This window comes from Myxocyprinus asiaticus, chromosome 41 (assembly GCF_019703515.2).
Source record: "Myxocyprinus asiaticus isolate MX2 ecotype Aquarium Trade chromosome 41, UBuf_Myxa_2, whole genome shotgun sequence".
NCBI lineage: Eukaryota > Metazoa > Chordata > Actinopteri > Cypriniformes > Catostomidae > Myxocyprinus > Myxocyprinus asiaticus.
The window spans coordinates 10,234,620-10,254,969 of NC_059384.1; the positions used below are offsets into that span (position 1 = coordinate 10,234,620).

Sequence of the window (20,350 nt, forward strand, 5' to 3'; positions counted from 1 at the left end):
TTTCTCAGCATTTTGCTGGCTGCAGTTTGAAATGAATATGGAAATTCACTACCTTATTTTCTGTTTATTTCTTATTTCTTATTGGACTCATGAGAAAGACTTTTAACTTATCTTGATAATTACTGAATATGTTTTTAGTTTTTAGTTTTTTTTTTTTCCTGTGTGAATATTTAAACTTTTATTAATTGATTTCTTCCTGCTCTCCATTACCTTTCCCTGTGAGACCCACTAGACCAGCTAAAACCAGCAAATTATCTTAGGCTGACTTCAGATTTTATTTTATTATTTTCAGTAGGGTGAAGACCAGTTAGACCATATTAAACCAGTTAAAACCAGCAAACCATCTTAGGTGGCTTAAGAGCTTTATTCAACAGGGTTACTTGTATTTGTAAACATTACCCATAAACACCCAGAAAAAAAGCTTGTTTGCTGGTCTTAGCTGGTCTCCCAGACTGATCAAGCTAATCTGTTAGCTGTTTTTAGAGGAGTTTGGGCACTTTCAGCTGGTCTGACTGGAAGACCTGCTGTCTTGACAAGGTTAAATCAGCAAAAACCAACAAACAAGCTTAGGCTGGTTTAAGTTGTTTTTGTCAGCAAGGTGAAGATACCAGCTAGTCAGGTTTTAGGCTGAGAGATCAGCTAGACCAGCCTAAACCAGCTAAAACCAGAAAATCATCTTAGGCTGGTTTAATTAGTTTTATTCCACATGGTAACTTGCATTTGAGAACAGTCACCACAAGCATCCTGTGAAAAAATATCTAAGCTGGTTTTCTGGTCTTAGCTGGTCTCCCAGCCTTAATCAGGCTAATCTGTTAGCTTGTTTAAGAGAAGTTTGGGCACTTTCAGCTGGAAGACCAGCTGGCTTGACCAGGTTAAACCAGCTAAAACCATCAAGCCATTTTAGGCTGGTTTAAGCATGAAGACCAGCTTTGCCAGGTTGGGAGACAAGCTAGACCATTTTAAACCAATTAAAACCAGCTTAGGCTGGTTTAAGCTGTTTTATTCAGCATGTATACATGTGAAAAAACAAGTATTTGAGAACAGTAACCAGATCCTCCTGTACAAACAACAGAATCAGTGTGTCCCCAAACAGAAGACCTTCAAGAAATGCAAGCGAATCCATTCGATCATTAATAGCCATCAAGAAAGATCCCCCAAGTACTAATATGATGTCTCTCCATGACCCTTTCCACATTTGTTTTATAGCCCAGCAGAGACAAATGCTCAAATGCAATGTCCTTTTCTCTGTCCGCAGGGACCCCCGGGGGTTGCTGGAGCTGAAGGCAGGCAAGGAGAGAAGGGCGCCAAGGTAACATCATTCCAAATCAATTCAACCCAGGCACATACTGCAGCCTCCACTGCCATAATTAAAGCACAGGCAGCAAGGGGAGAAAGCACTTCTCTGACAGAGTGACTCTCTGTTTATACATGTGGAAAGCTCTGTCACAGTGGCAATTTAGGGATTGGGACTGAGAGTGTAATTGTGTTTTAATTTGCAGGTTATGTTAGACAAAGCACATGCAATATTTGGACACTTAAGTCACACTTAAAATTGCATTAATGTCATTGCATCAGATTACAAAATATCAAACCAAGTGGCATATGCAAACAAATGGTACCAGAACTAACCTCACTTTTTTGTAATTACGTTTAACCAACTGGTCCCAAGGTCATTTAGTGGATGTATTAAGTGCACATAGATGCCCTAACAGAATAACCACAGGTGAAGTTTAGCTATGGACGAGTTCCACTAAGTTTGACAACCAAAAAAGTGTCAGAATGGTTTGTGTCTTCATTTTGAACAGTTTTTGTAATTTAAAGCCTACACAACTTCTTTTTGTGAAATGCTCTGCTTGAAAAGTGTGTTTATGCTATCTTTTAAAAAAATAAATCACTTAGTTTGATATTTTGTTATCTAATGTGCTGGCATTCATACATTTTAAGTGTGGATTAAGTGTCCCAATACTTTTGAGAAACACTAATTTTTTTTACGAAATTGATCTTTTTTTTTTTCTTCAATATTATATAATAATATTATTTCAAATTTGATTTGATTAATTCATAATAAATATATCTCTAGGGTGAGGCAGGAGCAGAGGGTCCTCCAGGTAAAACTGGACCTGTTGGCCCTCAGGGTCCCGCTGGAAAGCCTGGTCCCGAAGGACTTCGAGGAATTCCTGGCCCAGTGGTGGGTCCCCATTTCACGCATCATCTCATTTAACAATTTCATCATTATAGCCTACACTTAAGCAAGATACAAGAGACAAGGTGCCTTGAGTTTTCAGGCACAGTAGCCATGATTACATTCAGAATAAAGCACAGCCTCACATTCCTTATTGCTTTTATAAAACGGTTACTACATAATAAACATGTTTTTTATTCAAACACATTTTTAATAAAACTTTCTTTTATTATATTATTTTTAAGCAAATTCCTTCCACTAGAATATATCGTTTCTAAACTGAGGTTAAAAGTTGACCTTCATGGGTGCTGTACATTGATAAACACAGTAGCTAGGTGAATAGATGTTTCGCGTCATAGTGGTTTCTGTATCATGAATTCAAGCATGGCTGGAAATCTGTATTGACCAATCAGCATCCAGAACCTGAACTATCCATTTTATAAACATATAAGTAGCCTAAATATAAACACACACACACACATACACATAGGAACACCTACTGTACATAACTCACAGAAAAATAAATCACCTCTTTTTGCTTGTGCAATCTGTATCTTATTCTTGTCTATTTGCAAACATGTTTTGCAGTATCTGGGCTATTAATCACTGTTCAATGCACAGTAAATCAATGGCAGACCATAAGCAAAACAGGGTGCAATAATGGCTGATGTAATTGGATGTATTTTTACAGGGTGAACAAGGACTTCCTGGTGCTCCCGGACAAGATGGCCCACCTGGACCTATGGTAAGAAGAAAGATCCCAATCCCCTTGCTTGTTCTTTCTCTCTTTTCTATGTGTGTGCGTGCAGTTTGAATTCACATTGTTTGCTCTCTGAAATTTAGGGACCTCCTGGTCTCCCTGGCCTGAAAGGAGACCCCGGCTCTAAGGGTGAGAAGGTGAGTGGCATTCTATTTATTTTCTGGCTGAGGGTCAAAGCTAAAGACTGACACTGGGTGACTCTGTGGAAACCGGGGCAAAAGTTTCACAGCTGGGGGGAAAGCTGCAACATAATCTACAGTCTACACAATAATTTCATATTTTCTCTCTCTCTTTTAACACAAACTTTTTATTTTAAGCCCTTTTTATAAATTTATGAAACCTCTCTGAAGTTATTACAGAATATTTGATTTGATCTTAATCTTTAATTTAAAATAAATTTAAAAGATTTCTTGTTTTATGTTTTATTTAATGAGACACATTCTACTCTATCTGGAATTTTGTATCATCCAGTGTACTAATGTTTATTCTAGTCTTTTGTCTCACATTTTAAGGTATAATCATTATTTATTTTAGGTTGTTTAGTAGCCATGAAAATGTATTTGAGTTTAGTTGCAGTTTTTCTTATTAGTTTACTTCTTTATATATTTTATTCAGTTACACTTTATTTTACAGTGTCCTTGTTACAGTGTAATTACACAAGTAATTACTGATTATTACTAATTAACAACATGTACTTTGGTTTAGGGTTAGTTGCTTATAATTATGCACAATTGACTGTTATTAATATAGTAATGCATGTAACAAGGACACTGTAATTTTGTTTTACTATAATATTGATTTCAGTTCACAAAGATATTATATTAAGCTGTTTATATATTTTACATATACCATATAAATTTATACAGTACTGTGCAAACATTTTATGCACTTGTGAAAAATGTTGCATAATGATATTTTTCTTCAAACATAATACCATAAATAGTTTTCTTTTATCAATTAACATCATACAAAGTCAAGTAAACATAAAAAAGCTCAGTCAGCATTTGGTGTGACCACCTTTGCCTTCAAAACAGCACCAATTCTCCTAGGTACACCTGGACAGCGTTTTTAATTTTTGGTTGTTGGCAGATAGGATATTCCAAGCTTCTTGGAGAATTCGCCACAGATCTTCTATCTATTTAGTCTCAATTGCTTCTGTCTCTACATGTAATCCCAGACTGACTCATTGTTCAGTAGGGGGCTCTTTGGGGGCCATGCCATCTGTTGCAGGGCTCCCTGTTTTTGTATTCTATTCTTTTTGCAAAAGGAATGTTTGGGAGTCTAAAATGTATATTTCCTATTGACACACTAAAGCTGAAGATTTAAATAACCATCATAAGACAAATGTTTTTGTGAAACATCTTATGTGCCTAATACTTTTGCACAGTACTGAGTAAATATAAATTCAGTTAATGTAAATGAAAATGAATTGTGTGCTCTGTACATACTGTATATAGGTTGACCATCATCTACACTGATCCACTGATCTGTGACATCTGTTATCATGTGCGTTCTTCTTCCAGGGTCACCCCGGTCTAATTGGTCTCATCGGACCCCCCGGTGAGCAGGGAGAGAAGGGAGATCGGGGTTTGCCTGGTCCTCAGGGACTTGCCGGCGGTAAGGGTGATAATGTAAGTCGCTAATGATTTATTTGTCCCTTCCACCTCACCACACAACATATGCCATACCTCCAACCGGCAAGGATTCTCTCTGACCATAGAGGCCCTTGAATGCTTGCAAATTACAGTAACGACCACCTGAAACAATAACATCTGCACTTATTGCATCTGTGTACATCATCTTAATCGTGTTATAGATGAAACTGCCATAAAAGGCAGAGATCAGTGACTAAGCAGTAATTCTATTATGCCAGACGTTCCTATCAAACTTTTAACCAGCGCAATAAAATGTTTTCACTGTAGCGGTTTCACAGTCAAGCTGCAAAGTGCACCACAATACAATACAATCAAATGCAAACAGGGCCCAAAATTGGCCTTTTCTTTCAATTATTCAATTTACTGGCTATACAATTTCGTACCAGTCATGAAACTGTATTCTGCAGTATGTTCATTGAAAAAATATCTTTGTGTCTGTCACAGCGTGAACCCCTTTTGTTGTCTTTCTGTGTCCAAAGACTCTTATGTTGAAATGTTCCGGGACTCTTTGTTTGAAATGTATTTTTGTCTGCCTCGTCAAGACTGTGTTCCAGATTTCATCCCTCATTTTACAGCTGTCTCTCGTTTAGTCATTGGTCTTCGTGTGTATATATAGCCTTCATGTTTCCCTTAGTCTTCGTCTTTTCATGTTTGTTTGTCTGCTTGCTTGCTTGCTTGTCGGTAGGTTGTTACATGGTTAGCCAGCAAACTGCTGTGATGTTTTGTTTTCCTTTTGCTCAAGTGTTTTGTTTTCATCTTCATTACATCCTCTTCTTCATCTGAGTTAATAAATACTGCATTTGGATCCATGCCTCTCACCTCGTCCTTCCAAACAGCATGACAGAAGAACCAACCTTACAAAAGATGGATCCAGCAGAACAACTCGATCGACTCACCCAAGGGTCTTCTTCAGTGGAGAATTATTGTACAAGGTTTTGGAGCTTGGTGAGCTTGAACTGGGGTGAGAGAATCCTCAGGACCATGTTCTGGTTGGGACTGAATAAACCTGTGAGGGAGATGGTCCCTTTGGACTGCGATGTTCTGCCCCTTGGGAATTTCATTGCTAACATCGTAATGGCTGGCTTTCTGCTATCTCCTCGGCTGGCCTTCTGCTATCTCCTCCAGTGGTCAAGAAAATTTCATCGACGGGGGCCATTTCTCCACTGCCCTCGCCTGCCATGCTCAACGAGCCAGCGTCCACGCCTGCCACAGTCAACAAGCCAGCGCCAACACCTTCCAGGGTCAGCGAGCCAACGCCCATGCCTGCCATGGTCAGCAAGCCAACGCCCACGCCTGCCAAGGTCAAAGAACTAGTTCTTGAAGCCGTGTCCGTCCCAGAGCCAGCGTTTGAAGCCGTGTCCGTCCCAGAGCCAGCGTTTGAAGCCGTGTCCGTCCCAGAGCCAGCATTCACGCCTGCTCCAGCCCTAGAGAAATATTCGGGGGGGGCGGGGGCAGCTACTCTGGTTCCAGTGTTCTCAGAGTTCCCTTCAACTGAGACCCCTTTCTCTCCAGCCTCGGTGGTCCCGGAAATCTCCTTCATCAAACCTCCCACGGCTCCGCCCACTCCATCTGAGACTCAAATCCCTGCTCCTCCTGCCTTCTGCCCACTCTTCCTCCAGCGGCTCCGCCCACTCCTCCTGGGACTCTTCCTCCAGCAGCTCCACCCGCTCCTCCTGGGACTCCTCCTCCAGCGGCTCCACCTGCTCATTCTCCAGCAGCCCCGCCCACTTCTCCAGAGACTCCGCCCCAGAGCTTCCTGATGCTGTACTGTTTGGGCCTCCTGTGGCTTCTTCTCATGGGCATCCATCCATGGCAGCTCTGCCCTTGGAGTCCCTACCGCCAGCTCCGCCTCCTGCGGCTTCTTCCCCTGAGACTCTCATTCTTGTTCCTCCTGCAGCTCCATCTGCTCCACCTCTGGCTCCACCACCGGATCCAGCTCCACCTTCGGGATCTCAATTTCCTGATCCTCTTATGGCTCAGCCCAGCCACAGACCCTCTGCCAGTCCCATCTTGGTGTCCTGATGCTCAACCAGTGGCCTACCTGGAGCCGCCTCCCAAAACTCCGGAGCCTGTTCCCTTCCTGGAGCCGCCTCCTAACCCTGCTCCCTTCCTGGAGCCACCTCCCAAACCTTTGGACCCCGCTCCCTTCCTGGAGCTGCCTCCCAAGCCTGTGTTCCTGATTTCATCCCTCATTGTTTCCAGCTGTCTCTCATTTAGTCATTAGTCTTCATGTGTGTGTGTATATATATATATATATATATATATATATATATTAGCCCTCATGTTTCCCTTAGTCTTCGTCGGTTCATGTTTGTATGTTCGCTTGCTTGTCGGTAGATTGTTACTTGGTTAGCCAGCAAACTGCTGTGATGTTTTGTTTTCCTTCTGCTCAAGTGTTTTGTTTTCATCTTCATTACATCCTCTTCTTCTTCTAAGTTAATAAATACTGTTTTTGGATCCACGCCTCTCACCTGTCCTTCCAAACAGCTTGACAATGTCCATGTGACATTGGGAATATTTAGCTCTTTTTTCCTTGTATATTTGTGACAAACAGTGCAGGTCATTGTGTCACTCTAGTGCCATATGTGAGAGTAGCCAGTCTCCATTTCTTTGCTTTGTTTGACTTATTATAAAGAATATTCCACATGAAGTTCTGGAGAAAAATAAAATAAAAGGCATAAAGATAAAAGTTGTTAGAAGATTCAAATTTTAATCCAATTTAAAATCATATATTATGTTGCAGTTCTTTTCAACGTTACCAGCTAATTGTTCCTTGCATTTAGCACTAAATTTTGGACTCTGAATGCAAATTCAGAACAACCTTGAGCTGGACACGCTCAAAACGGTGGAGATCATTGTGGACTTTAGGAGGAACACCCCAACACTGACCCCCCTCACCATTCTAAACAGCACTGTGGCAGCAGTGGAGTCATTCAGGTTCCTGGGCACTACCATCTCACAGGACCTGAAGTGGGAGACCCACATTGACTCCATTGTGAAAAAGGCCCAGCAGAGGTTGTACTTCCTTCACCAGCTGAGGAAATTCAACCTGCCACAGGCGCTGCTGATACAGTTTTACTCAGCAGTCACTGAGTCTGTCCTCTGCACTTCAATAACTGTCTGGTTTGGTTCAGCTACGAAATCAGACATCAGAAGACTACAAAGGACAGTTTGGATTGCTGAGAGGATTATTGGTGTGTGTGTGTGTGTGTGTGTGTCTGTACATATGTGTATAATTATTTATTTATTTATTTATTTTTATCTATGTCTTGCTGCTGTTTTTATATTGTTTCTGTATTGTTGTACACTGGAAGCTCCTGTCACCAAGACAAATTCCTTGTATGTGTAAGCATACTTGGCAATAAAGCTGATTCTGATTCTGAAATATATCAAAATCAGATGAAGAAACACAATAACCCTTAAATCCATCAAACACTGTTACGTATTCGGGTCGTTAGAGATCTGGCGCTTAAGTCTATCACAAATGGATCTACAAAATCCAAGAGAGTTATACATTTTCTAAAAATTTTCAAGACAATTTGAAAATAATAGAATAAAATATATTTTGATGTTTTATTTTTCATATATCAAATGAAGAATCCAACAAATCAGAACAAATCTAGAACAGGATTCATTACTTGCTCTTAACTTAACACACATCACACTTAAATTTCCTGAGACCTAACTGGCAGTCAAAAACGTATTGAGCTACACATTAAACAAAATCCACATAAACTGCATGAGTATATACTCAGGCACATATTGAGTCTAAATAGATGCACAATTTACAGAATTTCAGTAGTACACCCAAATGACTATAGTCATATCATACTGTTCATGTGTTTTACTTGCTATAGTTTACTTCTATGTTGTTTCATCAAATAGCAAATGTTAAATGCAAATCGAGTCAGTCACTGAAACAACAGTGCCGCCTTGAGTAAGAAATAACATGTATAATATGTATGTGTACACGCATATGGAATACAGATAATTCATCATTGTTGATAATTCATTGTTGCACAGAAAATAAAGGTGATATAGTATTTATTTGTATGAATATAGTACTCATTCCTCTTGTAATAAACAATACATATGTGATACTACATTTATATAGATATTAAATAATAAAAAATATAATTTATGGAATTAAAAAAAAAAAACAACACTCTTACATACCTTGGGTCTCTAATGACTCTATACACTTCTGGTACTAAAACCATTATAATTTGTTTTTAAATAATAATAATAAAGGGGGCCTGGGTAGCTCAGCTTTTCATTTTTGGTGAACTATCAATTTAACATTTTATCGAAGTCATTGGGTGATTTTTAGACTATTACTGTATCTTAAATTTCATTGAAAGCATCAAGTTTAGAAAAAAGTGTTAAGTCGGGGCCTGGGTATCTCAGTGAGTATTGATGCTGAATACCACCCCTGGAGTTGCAAGTTCGAATCCAGGGTGTGCTGAGTGACTCCAGCCAGGTCTCCTAAGCAACCAAATTGGCCCGGTTGCTAGGGAGGGTAGAATCACATGGGGTAACCTCCTTATGGTTGCGATTAGTGGTTCTCGCCCTCAATGTGGCACGTGGTATGTTGTGCGTGGATCACGGAGAGTAGCATGAGCCTCCACATGCTGGGAGTCTCTGCGGTGTCATGCACAGCGAGCCACGTGTTAAGATGCGCGGATTGACTGTCTCAGAAGCGGAGGCAACTGAGACTTGTCCTCCGCCACCCGGATTGAGGTGAGTAACCACACCACCACGAGGACCTACTAAGTAGTGGGAATTGGGCATTCCAAATTGGGGAGAAAAGGGGATAAAAATAATAATAATAATAATAATTTGCATTTTGGATTTTTTTTAAATAATTTTTTTACTATTTATAAGAGAGAGCTTAAGGAATAATAAAGAGGTGTGGGCTCAACTCCAAAAAATGTATGAGGTACAGGGGGTGGAATGAGGTCTCGTGTCACTAAAGACCTGAGGTATGCATTTAATGCATTAAAGACTTTCTTTAAATAAACCTTTAGTAATTGAGCAAGTAGACAATTCAAAATTTGCCTTTGCCCTCAGCAGCCCTCTTGTGCTGTGATTTAAAGCAATACATCTTTAATCACACTGAAATTAAGCATATTACAATTTTAATTTACCCTTCTGTGGGTTTAAAAAAACAAAAAACAAAGGAGAAAACGATCTCATCTTATTAAAGTTTCCCACTGGGCAGATTGGCAATCTGTTGCTACATTTAGTAACAGAGGCTGCAGTTCTCCCAACAGAACAACTCCAAAAGTTCTTGACTATAATAAAGTGGAACGATCAGTGTGAAACACTTCAGATGAATATACAATTAGCAAGAGTCATTTTTGTCTCTGTGACCAAAGCATTGTCCTTTTTTGGCAGACAAATCCTAGAGAGAATATCAAACTCTTGTTCTCACTTGTTCACAGTGTTATTAAGAGTTCTGTGAATCCACATTTTCACAAATCAATCAAGTCTGCTGTCTTTTCTAACCTCTATGTCCTCTTTGAACTGTAGGGTATTAGTGGTGCTCCTGGTCCCCTTGGTCCACCTGGTCCTCCTGGATTGCCTGTGAGTCTTTTTGTCTGTTTCTATTATGCATTCCTTGCCAGTCTTGCTAATTTCAAATGGCACATGGCACTTTCCAAGAATAGGGTGCAAACTGATCCCATTACTGTTAAAACCAATAAAGGCATAAACCATATGTTCTTTGGAATGATGAACTATTAGATATGTTAGACAAACAATTATCTTATGTAAAATTAACATACAATAAGTAACCAGTTTTACACGTCAGATGTCTGCACCACAACCCCAAAATGGTGATTTTGGCCTGATTGGTCAAAATATGGATCCAACATTTAAAGTGATGCAACTTCAGTGTAATAATTTTGACCCTTTTTATTTTTATTTTTTTTATTATTTTATTTTTTTGTGGAAAAATTAACAACTTATTTGAATGAACAAAACTATAATATTTCGCTAAGTTTCACATTGTTAGCAATGCAATCATTATTTTTATTTATTTATTTATTCACACATATTTTTCATAGAATCAATGTAATTAAGTCACTTTTCACAGAATGCTTTTTCTTTTTTCCTTAGGGTCCACAAGGGCCAAAGGGAGCCAAAGGTTCAACTGTAAGTACCACTTTATGACTAATTGATTTGGTGAGCATGTTATACTGTTGTCTGGTGAGGAGCTCATGGTTTTTAAATCATCTTCCTGCAGGGTCCCGCTGGTCAGAAGGGAGACACGGGCACGGTTGGACCTCCTGGTCCTCCTGTGAGTATCTAACTTGTGTTTCAAGGAGCACTGGAAGAACTTTATAACAAAAAATGCTGGAGGCCTTGTAGAATGCTGACTCTGAATACTCTTTTTCTGGGTCTGTAGGGTCCACCTGGCGAGATCATCCAGCCTCTGCCTTTCCAGATGCCCAAGAAGTCTCGTCGTTCTGTTGACATGCAAGCAGATGAAGCCATGTTGGACTATGGAGAGGGCATGGAGGACATCTTCAGCTCCTTGAATAATCTCAAACAGGATATTGAGCGCATGAAGTACCCCATGGGCACGCAGATCAACCCGGCAAGAAGCTGTAAAGACCTGCAGCTTGCTCACCCAGAGTTCCCAGACGGTAAGTGAATTAAATGGGGGGAGGAAGACAGTCTAAATCCAGGGATATTCTAGTTTAGAATTTTTAATTAATTAATTTTTAATTTGCCCTTTTATTTAGTTTAGTTTTTTGTTGACTGTTATTTTAGTACACTGTATCCTAAACAGACGTGATGCGATAACATTCCAGCAACAAGCAATTTGTCGGTTTGAACTGAATGTGATACTGCTGCGTGATGTGACAATTACAGCCAATCAAAACATATTTGAATGTTAAATGTAAATGTGGAGTGAGATTTTGGACCAATGAGATTTCATACTGGGTGGGGCTACCCCACATAAATAAAACAAGCAATTGTCAAAATCTCCTGTCATTCTTTGTCATGGTCATGGCTGGATAGGACAAAAACGTTGAAGAGGTCACAAGATTTATCGCGTGTCTATTATTTTTTCAAAATTTTCTAGTATTTATTTTAGTACAAACAAATGTATTTAATTTTAGTGTCAGTTTTTCCAGTTATTCTTTTATTTTTATTTCATGTAACTAGGGACGTCGCGATTATACAGTTTCACTATTAACATTTGTCACATTTAATTTAACTGTAAGAATTTAGAGTCCAACATTAAAAACCAGAAAATGTTTAATTTACACGTGGCAAAAATGTTATATATATAATATGTGACGTAAAAGAGTTTTTCGGTGTAAGCCTAAAACTGAAAGTCTCTACACGCGAACTCCAAAATATAAAAATCGAATGGAATTCAATCTACCAGACTCATTTCCATCAAAAAGGCAACTTAAACCGGCTGTTTGGGAGCATTTGAATGACTAAGGGTTACTGAAGATGGGAGATGTAAAACATGCAAACAGAAATCATATAAAGGTACACATCTTACAAATGGGACAGGATGTTCCACTAGTTGTCCAAAAACATACTAGTGAGTTTAATATTTTGCAACTTTTTTTTCAGTACACTATCGGTGTGGTAGTTCACCCAAAAATGTAAATTCTCTTATCATTTACTCACCCTCATGCCATCCCATATGTGTGACTTTCTTTCTACTGCTGAAGACAAATGAAGATTTTTAGAAAAATATCTCAGCTATGTAGGTCCATGCAATGCAAGTGAATGGTGACCAGACCTTTCAAGCTCCAAAAATCACGTAAAGTCATCATAAAAATAATCTGTATGACTCCAGTGGTTAAATCTATGTCTTCAGAAGCAATATAATTGATGCGGGTGAGAAACAGATAAATATTTAAGTCCTTTTTTCTGAAAGTGAAAGTGGAGGTTTACACTGGCGGCCAAAAGTTTGGAATAATGTATAGATTTTGCTCTTATGGAAATAAATGTTGTACTTGTATTCACCAAAGTGGCATTCAGCTGATCACAATGTATAGTCAGGACAATAATAACAATTAATAATAGTAAGATATGCCGAAGGGGGCCGCGATATGCAGAAAAGGACAGCGACACCACCACCCAACACCCCTCCATCGCTCAACAACATTTTGGCCAGTTTCTATGTAAAATCCAGGGCCAATTTCTCTTCCCAGTCCGCCCCTACGTCCACTAACACGTTCAATTATGAAATTACTTGATTGCCTCAGTGTTTTTGCATAATAAGAAAATTTGCAAATAATAGTAAAACCAGTTAGCAACAGATGGTAATCCAATACAATAAAGGCAGATTTGTCAAAAATTGTCAAAACGAATTGTCAAAAACTCACACCGTGGCATCTTTACAGTACATACAGTCTAGAACCAGGGCTGCTGTATTCTAGTTTATATATATTTTTTTTATTTAGTTTTATTTATATTTTATTTTACATTTTTCCTTACAATTTAATTTCGTTTTTCATTCGTTTTAGATTAGTTCACATTGTATCCGAGCCAGATGCGTTAAGATTCCTGTGGCAAGCAATTCGTCTGTCCAACTGTGCAATGCGGCACAATTACAGCCAAGCAGAAAATATTTTATGTTTAATGTGTACTAATGAGGAGTGAGATTTTGGACTAATGAGATTTCACAGTGGGCGGGGCTACCCCACGCAATGCAACATAAACAGAAACTAAGCGATCAGAAAAATATCCTGTCGCTCATTACTTATCGTGGCACGACTGGTTAGGAAAAACTCTGATGAACATGAAAGAGATTTTTTTTATTATTATTATTATGTTAGGATTTATTTGTATATAATTGAATGACAATGTTTTCAGTTGTTTTTTGTTTTAGTTTTAGTAAAAAATAAATAAATAAATAAATAAACACTTTCCAGAACAGATAAATCCAAAAAACAAACAGGGTTTTCTGGTTTCTCTGTGGATATTGTCAGCGCTTGAAAAATTCCAAGCTTGTTACTCTGGAGAATTCAAATAATAGCAGAGTAGAAGGCTGATTGGGAAGGTGTTTAGCATTCTGCGGACTCCAGCGGGAGCTAACCTCTCCCTTCCAAATCATGGCTTACAAAATGCCAGCACTTACACTGACCTTTCAGAGTGGGTTTTTACCGCAGTCGCATTAGGATGCTGTTTTATTTACACAAGGTATTGCCACCGCTGCTGTCTACAAAACATGTTGTTTAGCTGCCAAAATGAATAAAAATCCAGACAGATCTCAGAGCTGAGGGAATATCTTCACATGTTATCATAATGACAGTAGTAATGCCTGATTTTCTGAGTCTTATATCTGTGGATTTTCAAGACCCAGAGAGCATCTTCAAAAGATGTTGTGTATGGTTTTTCTTCTCAGGTGAATACTACATCGATCCCAACCAAGGATGCTCCGGGGACTCCTTCAAAGTGTACTGCAACTTCACAGCAGGAGGCGAAACATGCATCTTCCCAGATAAAAAGTCAAATGGAGTGAGTGTATTCTGAAAGCCCCCTATGGAAGAACTAGCCAGTAACAGTCAGACAGGACCACAGCATCTCACCTCTGTCACATACAGAACAACACATACAAAGGGTTTACTCGGTCACTTTAAAGTATTAACGTTTTCTTAGTGTAATTGTTGCCTAATGGAAGTGCAAAATATGCACAGGTCATATTTGACACCAAAATCAAAAGAAAAAAGTAGGACATTTTACTTTGTATTAGGGCTGCAACTAACGATTATTTTGACAATTGATTAATCTTCGATTATTTCTTCAATTAATCAGATTAATCAGACCTGTATTTTATTACAATATAATTTTTTTTAAAAAACAGAAATGATAAAGGGTGTAAGGATTTGGTTCGATTTACATTACTGAATTCATGATTCTATACTCTCACAAAACTTTAAACAAAGCCTGAATCATGAAAAGTTAAGCTTGAATTTATTATTATTGCGCTCCCTTTCTCCATTGTGATTGGTTTGATTGATGCGGATGCGCACGCTCGTTTGTTCAGTGAAGTTTAACGAGACTCGCTTGTGATGAAAACAAACAGTTTTGCGAAATACACGGAAATACATGCTTTATTTTGAACTCATAACATGCATACACTATAAAACAGAAAATAGCAGTAAAATGAAAGTCATGTACTGGAGAAAAACAACTCTTAAGCGAATCAAACAGCATATGCGCTCTGTCAACGCACCTGATACAGCAACCGCACCACATTAAATTGTATGCTTATTATGACCTTCTTTGAGGTGTTTATAAAGTGCTCTCGTGCACTGCACATCTTGGGTCCTGTTTTTTCCGCTTCAATTTGTCTCCGTTGTTTATCAAATAATTTTCATCATGCAACACATTTTTCACCGGGCTGTAAAGTGACATCACTGATGGAGCTTCTCTGTGCTCAAATAATGAAATTCATTGTCGATGATTTCCATTATTGGTAATCGATTTTATTGATTAGTTGTTGCAGCCCTACTTTGTATAAAGAAAAGTAAGCCTTTTTTAGGACCATTGAGATTTCTTTGCATTGTGATACTATTCTTATGATAATTAAGCACATTTCCTCCCCAGTTCTCAGAAATAGGAAATTGTAATTCTCAATGGTGAGTCTCTCTAGTTTTTTATTACTGTTATAGATTAATGAAAATCATCTTGTCTGGACAATTTTTTTTATTTTTTTATTTTTTATTAAAATCTGCATAAATTAAAGGCAGTATAACACATATTATTTTGTATAAATGATGTATGAATATTTTACAATTTTAATAATACATAATTATTTTTTGTGTTACTGTCGCTTAATAAGAATGAGATTGTCACAGTGCAAAACATCTTAATGGTACTAAGAATAGGCTTTAATTTATTTATGCAAAAGAATTTTTGTTATAATTATAGTACATTTTAAATAATAATAAATAGAAATTAAATTAAGAAAAAAGACAAAATATTCAAATCAGGTCGAATTGCAGTGAAAATCTCTCTAAAGTTCAATTTCAACATTAAAATAATTTGCATTGTATTTTCAATGAGAAGCCGTTTAATTGAATTTTAATTGTTGGACCAGATGCTGCACAAAAAAAACAAACAAACAAAAACAGCAGGGTTTCATTTTATTTAATTTTCTGCTAAAGTAAAATTGCTGTTCATCTAAAACTATCTGCACTATTCTGGCCCTTTGCTATTCTGTTCTTCATGTCTCTTTCTGCCATCCTATAGGTGAGGATATCTTCATGGCCCAAAGAGGTTCCTGGCTCCTGGTTTAGTGAATTTAAACATGGCAAAATGGTAAGTGCACTTTCTCGACCATCTTTCATCTTCTCCTCTCCGCTCCTTTATGAAAAACATCATCTTGTCCTTCGAAACTAAAAGGAGCTGAGTGGTCGGCTTCGTCTTTTCCCTTTTTTCTTTACTCAGCCATTGGACAGACACCAATAACAGTTCGGCTTTTAACAGATGCTATCACTACAGCCTGGGATCCATCAGCAAGCCAAGCACACCCACAAACACTCATACAAAACACATCCACAGTCGTGCACATATATATTGTATACACACACCACATTTATATTTGATGCAGACTAAAGTCATGTAGGTGTCACGGGAGCCAGCTGATAGATAGCTGTGCAATGTGTATAAACCTCACTCTCCTGACCTCAAGAGGTGCACTAGCGACTGACGCTAGAGGCTGTAGCCTTTAGCCTCCTTGTTAGCACACCCGCCTCCCATGCCGGAGGAGTCTCGTACGGAGCGGGTAGAACAGGAGCATGACATAGGCATCTCTGCACCTCTGAGAAATTTAACATCTTTATATATCTGGTGTCTGGTGACCCTTTGTCAGAAACGTAATCGATTTTTCTATCAGAATCGAAAGGGATTGTTTACCCACAACTGAAAAATCTGTCATTATTTACCACCCTCATGTCATTCCAAACCCATATACTATGATTTTTTTTCTCTGTAAAACACAAAAAGAGACATACAGTTCATAGCAACCAGTGGCTGTCAAACTCCAAAAAGGACAAATAACACCATAAAAGCTTTGTGTGAAAAAGCAAAATTTAATATCACTGTAATGCACAGCCTACTGGATGGCTTATTTGTTTAATACATCAGTTTTTTCTTGGTTTCATTTCTCTGCATCTCAAAACTCTCCTTTCATTTTTACCCCAAGCTTTCGTACGTGGACACAGAGGGCAACTCAATAAACATGGTCCAGATGACGTTCCTCAAACTACTGACAGCCTCCGCCAGGCAAAACTTGACCTACAACTGCCACCAGTCGGTAGCCTGGCACGACGCCACTACGGACAGCTACGACAGGGCACTACGCTTCCTTGGCTCCAACGATGAGGAGATGTCTTACGACAACAACCCCTTCATCAAGGCCCTGTCAGACAGCTGTTCGGTAAGACCTCTGTCAAACAATCTATACAAATGAAATCATAGAAATGGATGTTTTTTAACTATGGTTACTTTTGGCCTTGTAGACTTTCAGAAATTAAATCACCATTCATTTTATAATGGTAACATCACATATCTCTCAGATTTCATCTAAAGCATGCTTTCATCACTTTTGTCTCTTTGGTAAACATGTACACTAACTTGAAAGTCTAAGTCAAGATAAAACAATAAGTTCTGTATATAAAAAGCATTTGAAAATGTGACCTTCACTGCAAAACAATGTTTTTCTTAGTATTTTTGTCTTGTTTTCCAGTGGAAATATCTAAACCTGTTTAGAAACAAGATTCATTTACTTGAAGCAAAATTACACAAGATATTAAGCTTTGTTTTCAGAGAGATCTGACAAAATTTAGTGAGGTTTATGCTTAACCTCCTGAGACCTGATTGTGACTGCTGTGTGCATTTTCCATTCCCCTTTTTGATTTGTAACTAGTAGCACCTAATAAAAATGCAAAAAAAATAGTTTTCCCCCAAAAAATTATGTCCACATATGTGGACAGTGGGACTAAGTTGTGAAATTTTAATTAATACCAAGCTATAGAAAGTCAGAAATTAACATAAATAATTCTGATTCAAAATAATGGCCAGCATCATCCAATCACTGCCAACCATGTTAAAATAAAATTTTGCATGAAAATTCTGAATCTATGTACTGATTATCATTGTCCCATGTCTGCCAAACATGTTGAGTGGTCTAAACATCATCTGCAGCCTGAAACTGAACTTTTGGTTGGATTTTAGGAGTGAATGCACTTAGCTGCATAGGAAAGCTATAGGATGCTCCCTTGCTCCCTAATTAGGGAATGACTTAACCTCCAGTGTGCTATCTGTCTGCACTGGTCTCAAAACAGTTTGAAATGCACCTTCTTTTATCTCCATATAGAACCTCTGAAAGCAACATTTTCCAGCTTTTGGATGTATCCATTGATTCTCAATATGATAATGCACAGTGAATATAGAATATTTTAAGGAAAATTAGCCTATAGTCCACATACGTGGTCATGTTTAACAGTGTGCCATTTTGCGATAAAGCGATGACATTTTTTAAATGGCTTATAGGATGAAACTAGAGACTCTACTCTTTAGACTCAAACAGGTTTCAGTGTAAAAACTTAATGCGGTGTCTTACCAGATGTAGTTCTGTTGCCATTTCTCCCAATGACAAACTCAGCTAATATCAGCGTCATGTTATATAGCTATTTTGCCTGATAAACAAGACAAAAAGTTTTTTTTTTTTTTTGCAGTGTTCATGTATCAACGTTTCTAATAAAAATCAATCTCTGGGCCATAAAATTTCCTATAGTTGAAAAATCACCCAAATATTCAAACAAGTTCTGATGATCTTTTTCTCGTCCTACAGGTGCGGAAAGGCTATGGAAAGACTGTACTGGAGATAAACACTCCCAAAATCGATCAGGTTCCAATCGTCGATGTGATGTTCACTGATTTTGGAGATCCCAACCAGAAGTTTGGATTTGAAGTTGGTCCAGTCTGCTTCCTTGGCTAAAAAAACTAAACAAAAAACAGACAATAACGTGGCAGGGTAGGACGGGTTAGCGCACGCGTTCCTGCCACATGCAAGCTTTGAATAGAAAAAATGGGGTTGCGAACACGTCTTGCCATGTATGTATGTATGTATTGCCCAGGAAAATACTTGTTGCCCTTGTGGGGCAAGAATCACGTGACATGAAACCTGTTATGGAATGAAAGGTGAAGGACAACGTCAAGCCAAGGCAAACGGTAAACCAGGGAGGTCCACAAGTTGGATAGAGGAAGGGAAGACCTCTTATCCGGAATCTATCAGAGCAGTAAAAAAAAAAAAAAAAAAGACGACAACAATGGTGCTTGTTCAAACTACAAAAAAGAGGTGCTATGAGAGAGAGAGGATGTATTTTGATAAAACTGTAATTATTATTTTGTACATTATTGTTATTTCTAAATCCACTTTCAAAACTTGCATGTGTATCACAATTGGATCTGGCTTTTAAATTCAAAATTCCTCACAAACATTTTATAAGTTATAGAACTGAATAAATAAAAAATTAAATAATGATATTTTGTGGATGAATACTGTGTACTTATTATCAAGCAAATAAAAGACAGCATTCAAACAGTTCCCTATTATTAATTGTAATGTAAGTCCTTTGTATATATATATTGACCATCCTGAAGTTCTGGTTACTCGCAGTTCAGCCCACTAGACACCCCGGCAAACATGAGAGGAAGATTCATCAGCACATGCAAAGCAACGTTTCACTAATGTGCTTGATTTAAGTAATCGTGCCATTCATTCACTTTAATTTAATTGTTTGTTATTTGTTTGTTTTTAGTTTTTATTTTTCAGTTGTAGTTCGGTCGTATACCTCAATCTATCTTGAAAACCATTCCGATACAAGGATGGTGTGCCCTGTATATACCTTGGTAATACAGTTAAGTTTATATATTTTGGGTGGGGATTTTTTTAATGGGAAAAATACATATCTGTTAGGCCTCTTTTTGTTCGAAACCTTTTGTGAATGCAATGATAAGGCCTTTCCGATGACCCATTTTTGTAACTAAAGTGAGAAATTTATTTGATGTGCTTTTTATGGTTCATTTCATTATTAAAAACTGGATTCCAACCAACCGCGAAACAGCATCTGCTTTTCTTGTCTGTTCAGTTACCTTGTCTCTCCTTAATGTGTGGTTTTATGGTGCACTAGGTTTAAATGATATTTGTTGTATTTCCTTCAATCCACAACCAGATCCATTTAAATGCCAGTAAATGAGCTGCAATATCCCAAAAATATGTTGCTTAAAATAATTGTTTGCCAACTCATGCATAACGTTAAATTAATTATTTCCTCGTATCATTTATCATGCACTACAGCTCATTAGCAGGTGTCTTAGGATGAGAACAGTGTGTTTACTAGGGAAAAACTTTCGTATTCATTTCATTGGTCCCTCTGGTTCATTTCCTAATAGAGCAATGGAGGCTAAAGTATTTGGATGCGGCTGAACCTACCCATGGAGTCTCATTAGGCATTGTGTTTAATATGAAAGGCTCTTTTGTTGTCATAATAAGACCTCTCTCTATTCTCCATTTGATGTCTGCACATCCACACGAGTTAGATCATGAATGAATTCAATGAATTCTCAGAATTATTATTGGACATCTGTATTCACGCTTTCAGAGAAATGCCAATTTGATATTTTTCTCTGTAGGCAAAGACTTCTGAGTTTTGCCATTTCACCATGCCCCTTTGTGGCAGGCATTCTCTGCTTAGCATTTTAAAA

At 38.0% G+C, this 20,350-nt stretch overlaps 1 protein-coding gene across 2 annotated transcripts in view; it reads left to right on the plus strand.

Moving 5' to 3' along the window:
- Positions 1-19,699, plus strand: part of LOC127432052 (collagen alpha-1(XI) chain-like) — a 105,336-nt gene extending 85,637 nt beyond the window's left edge. For both annotated transcript variants that reach the window (XM_051682824.1, XM_051682825.1), the window contains 13 exons: positions 1,256-1,309; positions 2,081-2,188; positions 2,874-2,927; positions 3,026-3,079; positions 4,466-4,573; positions 10,130-10,183; positions 10,718-10,753; positions 10,845-10,898; positions 11,007-11,247; positions 13,980-14,092; positions 15,830-15,898; positions 16,785-17,018; positions 18,435-19,699. In XM_051682824.1, coding sequence (XP_051538784.1) covers positions 1,256-1,309; positions 2,081-2,188; positions 2,874-2,927; positions 3,026-3,079; positions 4,466-4,573; positions 10,130-10,183; positions 10,718-10,753; positions 10,845-10,898; positions 11,007-11,247; positions 13,980-14,092; positions 15,830-15,898; positions 16,785-17,018; positions 18,435-18,581 — 1,326 coding nt within the window. In that variant the 3' untranslated portion in view covers positions 18,582-19,699. The remainder of the gene's footprint in view (positions 1-1,255; positions 1,310-2,080; positions 2,189-2,873; positions 2,928-3,025; positions 3,080-4,465; positions 4,574-10,129; positions 10,184-10,717; positions 10,754-10,844; positions 10,899-11,006; positions 11,248-13,979; positions 14,093-15,829; positions 15,899-16,784; positions 17,019-18,434) is intronic.
- Positions 19,700-20,350: the final 651 nt, after the last annotated feature.